We start from the raw sequence: 6,828 nt of genomic DNA, 5'->3' as shown, positions 1-6,828 counted from the left end.
CAACAAAACTTAACTAAATGAATCCTCCCTTATCACCAAGAAGCACCGGGACATTCTGGATTAAAAGGATGTCTGGATCTACATGGTTATCAATCAGAGAAGCCACCGCTAGCTTCTGCCCAGGACGTCTTTTTCCATTTACGATGAACCGTGAGCACATTTCCAGTTTGTTGACTCGCACGTTTCAGGGGACAGCGGGCTCGACCACAGACTAAAATGGGTCAACCGTTTTTCCTATCATCATCGCAGGGGTTAGCCAAATTCAGCACTGGCCTAGTTACGCACTTCAGCGTTTCACCGACTTGTGGAGACAGCAATTTGTCGAGGGAGTAGGTTGCCTTGGCTGGAAGATCTTCACATGTAACAAGATAGGGTGTGAAACATCTTGTCTTCCACGGGGAGTGGACGTTATTCAACCCATTGATTAGTAAGTGGTTGTCAGTGTCTATTTGTGTAGATGTCATTCATTTGGATGTGAATTGGTCTTACAAATCCAATGCAAATACATTCATGCCGTCCAAATCTATATTGATGAATAGTCTGACTGCAGTAAGGACTCAGAGGTATTCATTGTGTCGTTTTGGCTGTTTTCCAATGCACTTAGATGTAAAGCTGAGTAACTCTGGTGCCTAAACTGTGGTATCGGCAGGCAGATTAGCTGGGGCCGCAGTCCCTTCTAACCACAAATCAGGGGCTCAACCGGGACTTAACATTCTACAACGTGAAGTCCCTGCACGCCTCGGTTGTGAATATGTAAAGAACGAGCAGGGCTGGTGAGAGGATGAAAGAGATAAAGGAGGGAACATTGACAGAATTATGCATAAATGAACGATGAGTTCCTTAAAGGAGCACGGCAAAGAGGTGGGATGCACGGGGGAAAAGGTTAAAAGATAGATGGAGAGAGGGGAAGAAGGAGACGGAGAAGGAGGAGGGAGTACGTGCCGTTGCAGGAATTATACGGATTCATTTTGCCTCAGCGCCCTTAGCGAAACAACACTGAAAATAAATGAACAGATAACAAAATAGACGACGCATCCAATTAATTTGTGTTAAACCTCAGTGAGAGGCATCATGGTAATGTCTTTCACCGGGGGGAGGAGGGGGGGGGGGGGGGGGAGGCCAGGGTCCGGGAGAGGAAGGGAGAGAAGGGGAGATCAGGAGAGATGAAGAGCAAAAGGAGGAGAGACACGGAGGGGGAGAGAGGGAGAAGAAAAGAGAGAATAATGAAGAGCAAGAGAGAGAGGGAGAGAGAGAGCTCATTGACATTTGTGAGCTGCTCAGTTGTATCTGGGTTCTGTACTGAACCAAACAAACTTAACTCCTTCAAAAGTCTACACCCAACAAATTGATCTCCAACCAAACATGGTTCGGCTCTTGTCAAAGAACAAAAACAAACCATTACTTCCTGAATCCGCAGATCTTTCCGACGACTTGCCTCTTGTCCCCATATTGACTAACACTACTAACTATAACTTGCGATCACTTCTCAAGAATTCTCAAGAAGGATCAGTAACTCGCTTACACCAAGAACAGAACTTGCTAGAAGGAGCCCGATGTGAAAGTAATCTATGTAATCCCGGTGTGATTGTGAACGAGGTGAATCAGAGCTTGGATCACTCACACACCCTGAGGGCGAATCCGCAACACGTGTCATATAGCCCCGTAGAGTTAACTTCTACATGAGGCGGGGTGTTAGCGCTGGTGTTGGTGTCCTTTCACCAGCATAAACATGAGAGTTAGAATGTGTGTAAGCTCTAGCGGGTTTGTTAGCATTAGCATGTACGTTAAGTGTCAGCATTTGTTTACTGATGGAACGCAGGCTCCGTTGCAGCGTGGCCATCACCGATCAGAATGCATCAGAATAAGTATATGGAAATATTGGACATTGTACCTATGTATAATTCCTCACTTGAATTCCCAAAACTGTCTTTTAATTAGGTGTAAATTGTGTCTTTTGTTTGTTGGAAACATATATGCATTGTCTGTTCTATGTTGCCCTCTTGGCCAGGTCTCTCTTGGAAAAGAGATTTTAATCTCAATGAGACTTTTAACTGGTTAAATAAAGCTTAAATAAATGTAAATAAAATTATGCGTCCACCGTTGCTGCACCCAACAGCAACGCAGCTAATTACTATTGCAAGAGCTCGCCTTAGCGCATCTTAAACACTAGGGGGCCTGTGCTCGTGCCCAGCAGGACGCCATATCAAACAAGCAAGGCGTTGAGGACACTGGGGCGCATTATCTGCTTGCTTTGACACATGGAAGACAGATGCGAGGCTGCCCTAGTGGGGAAAATTGACTTAATTATCATGCTCGGTGGAGTGGTTTAGCGACAAATCCTAAAAAATAGCTAACGATTATCATCCATCCTCAGCATCTGCCTCAAACACAGGGGGCTATTATGCACCATAAGGGCCGACCAACGTTAAAGTAAATAGGTTTGGACGGCCGGGGAAAAAACACTTGAGTCTGTTTCAGCCAACCACAAATGAAGATGGCGTGTTTTACTAAGGGCCCTACTGTTTCCAGTGGCTTTGTGCTCAGCCGCTGGAAACTCAGTCTCTTTGTACTAAAATGGACTGTGAGAAGCAACTAGCGGTAATATATGTATTAGTATTTGCAGATACGATCATGAAGATATGACTAGAGACTGCTCTGTTGAGCAGACAGACTTGAACACCACACAATAGCTTCTTTTCTGAAAGCGTATTATGCCCCACGCGGTTCAACAGGTCGAGGAGCCGAAGAGAGGGAGAGAGCGTCTCTTTCACTTTACCATTTTGCTGTCTCCTGAAATTATCCAAGCTTTCTCTGTCTGACATTATGACTTTCTTTTACTTTAATTTCTCCTCCTCCTTTACTGCCCTTTCCCCCCCCCCCCATCTCTCTCGCTCTCTCTCTCTCTCTCTCTCCCTCCCTCCCTCCATCCCTCGGATTGTGTGGCTCTATCGGGAGCAGAGGTTAGACAAGAGCCGTCACAGGGAAATAGCATATAGAACATGACAGATGTTTGAGTCATCAACCACAGGCATGCACGCACACACGCAGAAACACACACACACACACACACACACACACACACACACACAGGTCTCTGGATAGTTGAATGTCAGATCGCTCCCAGCACTCGTTGCAATAATAGAAGAGGAAAACTGTTCTGTTTCAACTATTATGTCTAACGTGTGTGTGTGTGTGTGTGTGTGTGTGTGTGTGTGTGTGTCTGTGTGTGTGTGTGTGTGTGTTTGTGTGATAGCGAGGGAGTTCGCTAACAGAACTCATCCCTCACACAATCGGACAGAGTCGGGGCAGACAGAGCAGGAGGTTGAAAGGCTTGGTCTGGAGCAGAGCTCTCCTACAAGGCTAGTCTGGAGTTCACCTGAGAGCTGGGTGGGTGCGCCGAGACGACACACTGCCAACTCACATTCAGTTCAACATGGACAGTCTGCCGCATGACGCACTGACCAATAGATTCTCAGGAGCAACCAGACAGCAACCAGTGTTGCATGGCTCATGGCGATCGATATTCACGCAGAACCACTCCAAGGAAACCACCACCAATACAACATAACCCGAGCACTTCTAGAAATAGCTGGTTTGCTATAAAACCCTACCTCTGCTCAAATTGCTACAACCGCAAGCTATCGTTCCAGCTAGTGCCCACACACAGCTCCTGCATGGCTGGTGAACACAATCCCCAAACTCCTCACGAGTACAGACCACTTAAAGCACACCAAATACCACTTTAATCTAAACTTCAACTGTGAAGAAAGTATACTGCACTGGTTCCAAGTAAAGAGACCGTTTTCTATGTTACACTGCATGCGGCATGACTGGTTCTGTTTGAACCGTTGCCACTAAAATAATAGCCGGAAAGATGAATCAGGTGGATGAACATTCATGTGTGGGGTGTCGTTTCAGCTCAGCGGCTGTGTTGCTCGCAGCCGCTCACGACAGACCAATGACTTTCCAAATTGATTTCAGTTATTCCACGGTGGCCGGTATGTCAGCGATGTGTAATGCAGGGTTTTTTCATTTGTTTTGCTTCATCCCTTGAAACAGTGTTAATGCTCTCAAAGCTCCAGGGGCTTTTGCTCAAATAGCTCACAACACCAGGGCTCACCTGTAAAAGGTCATCGCTCACCCGCTGCATCTGACGCATGCCTCATGCAGAGTTATTGGCTGACATAAAAAGCGATTGCCCTCGTCATGATTATTTTCTGGCGAATTGTGCAAATATGTTTAGATGTTGCGTATGGCACTCACTCTGGGATTTGACCCTGGAAACATTCCACATTTCAGTCTTTTGTCTAGCTAACTGAATGCCATTGTGTATCAAACGCAATACTGCGCCAGATGCCGATTTCAACAGTATGAGGTTTTAAATCACACATTGCACTCACATTTCCAGGGAAATTGTTACTGTGTAAATGTTATTTACGTCTTACACCACAGTAAACAGAGAATTGACACAACATAGCACAATGGAATTAAAAAAATAGGAAAATGCAGAATGACTAGAGTGCTACACTTCAGACTTCACCTCACTAGATATATTCTTGGTATGTACGCCTGAAAAATTTGACAACCTAATAGAATATTGTGTATGTGATGATTTACACAATGTAACACGTTTTTGTGAGAAGTATCCAACTGAGAAGCAACATCATTTGTTTTGGATGAGAATAACATATTCAAATGGTAATTGTGCAAAGTGTAAACACTTGGACTGACTCATTAGACTGAAGTGCCCAGTAGTTTTGAGGTTCGCACACATTTGTCATGTTTGTGTATGTGTGTGTGTGTGTGTGCGCATTTGTGTGTGACTGTGTCTCACCGACAGCCAGATTAGCGATGAAAAAGTTGGTGACGGTGCGTAGCGTCTTGAAGCGGTAGATGACGTAGATGACCAGGGAATTACCCAGAACCCCAAGCACTATGATGGTGCTGTAGGCTAGGATCAGCACCACCTGCACACACACACACACACACACACACACACACCCCCACACACACACACACACACCAAAAATAAACATAAGAAACCACTTAGACATAAGAAAACTAGAAAGAATCTGAATTGCCTGAATTGTACATGTATATTCTACCTGCCTGTCTACTTGTCTGTCTGTCTCTCTCTACCTCTACTCCCAGTATCTTGGTTCTACCTTTCTGTCTATCTTTTTCTCTCTCTACCTGTCTGTCTCTCCCCCTTTTGTCTGTCTACCTGTCTGTCTGTACCTGTATTCCCAGTATCTCGGTGCTACCTGTCGACCGCTCTGTCTGTCTACCTGTCTGTCTGTACCCGTACTCCCTGTATCTTGGTGCTACCTGTCTACCGGTCTGACTGTCTACCTGTTTGTCTACCTGTCTGTCTGTACCCGTACTCCCAGTATCTTGGTGCTACCTATCGACCGGTCTGTCTGTCTACCTGTCTGTCTGTACCTGTACTCCCAGTATCTTGGTGCTACCTGTCGACCGGTCTGTCTGTCTACCTGTCTGTCTGTACCTGTACTCCCAGTATCTTGGTGGTACCTGTCGACCGGTCTGTCTGTCTACCTGTCTGTCTGTACCCGTACTCCCTGTATCTTGGTGCTACCTGTCTACCGGTCTGACTGTCTACCTGTTTGTCTACCTGTCTGTCTGTACCCGTACTCCCAGTATCTTGGTGCTACCTATCGACCGGTCTGTCTGTCTACCTGTCTGTCTGTACCTGTACTCCCAGTATCTTGGTGGTACCTGTCGACCGGTCTGTCTGTCTACCTGTCTGTCTGTACCTGTACTCCCAGTATCTTGGTGGTACCTGTCGACCGGTCTGTCTGTCTACCTGTCTGTCTGTACCTGTACTCCCAGTATCTTGGTGCTACCTGTCGACCGGTCTGTCTGTCTACCTGTCTGTCTGTACCTGTACTCCCAGTATCTTGGTGCTACCTGTCGACCGGTCTGTCTGTCTACCTGTCTGTCTGTACCTGTACTCCCAGTATCTTGGTGCTACCTGTCGACCGGTCTGTCTGTCTACCTGTCTGTCTGTACCTGTACTCCCAGTATCTTGGTGCTGTCCTCCATGCCGGTGAAGCCGGCGCCGTCAAACTCAGCCAGTGAGGGCAGCAGTGAGGCCACGCCCCCTGTGCTGGCGCCGTAGTCATGGTAACGCAGGTCACTAGGGCCGTCGTCGGGCGGCGTGAACAGGGTGGGGTCGTCCTCCGTGGCATTGGCTTGGTTGAAAACCTCCATGGCCAATCATCTGCCTGGGATGGACACGAACACGCACACAAACACACACACACACACACACACAGAGATATGAGTCCACACAATTATTATTATCGGCAGTTTGGAGGATATATTTATCCAGAGTGCCTTTCAACACCACTTTCAACACCACTGAACCCAAAAAGCCTGTCCTTTTCTATACAGGGTTGGCATGGGTTAGGGGTGAGAGAGAGAGAGGGAGACATAAAAAGATGCAGAGATAGAGAGGGATAAAGGGAGAGAGACATGTAGAGACAGACGTAGAGAGGCACAGATACATATATATATATATATATATATATATATATATATATATATATATATATATATATATATATATATAGAGAGAGAGAGAGAGAGAGAGAGAGAGAGAGAGAGAGAGAGAGAGAGAGAGAGAGAGAGAGAGAGAGAGAGAGAGAGAGAGAGGTATAGATAGTTGGGGTTGTTCGTTGTTAGTGTGTAGTTCTGTTGTCATGTTGTGTCCATTGTTGTCGCCACCGTTATTGAGAGTGTTATGTTTGTTTGTTAGACGCACTGTGTTTCACATAACCGTTGATCTTCAATCAAGGTAGTCTGCTG

The 6,828-nt window shown here is 46.2% G+C and overlaps 1 protein-coding gene across 1 annotated transcript in view; it reads right to left on the bottom strand.

Annotated features, from left to right (window-relative positions):
* Positions 1 to 6,231, bottom strand: part of npy2rl (neuropeptide Y receptor Y2, like) — a gene marked incomplete at both ends in the record, with an annotated part of 10,891 nt that extends 4,660 nt beyond the window's left edge. The window contains 2 exons of the mRNA XM_079758245.1: positions 4,835 to 4,967; positions 6,031 to 6,231. Of these exons, the coding sequence (XP_079614371.1) occupies positions 4,835 to 4,967; positions 6,031 to 6,231 (334 nt within the window). The remainder of the gene's footprint in view (positions 1 to 4,834; positions 4,968 to 6,030) is intronic.
* Positions 6,232 to 6,828: the final 597 nt, after the last annotated feature.

Source organism: Pollachius pollachius (genome assembly GCF_949987615.1).
Source record: "Pollachius pollachius genome assembly, chromosome: 20".
Classification (NCBI taxonomy): domain Eukaryota; kingdom Metazoa; phylum Chordata; class Actinopteri; order Gadiformes; family Gadidae; genus Pollachius; species Pollachius pollachius.
Note: the sequence above shows the minus strand (reverse complement) of the source record. Positions and strands in the feature narration are given on the sequence as shown.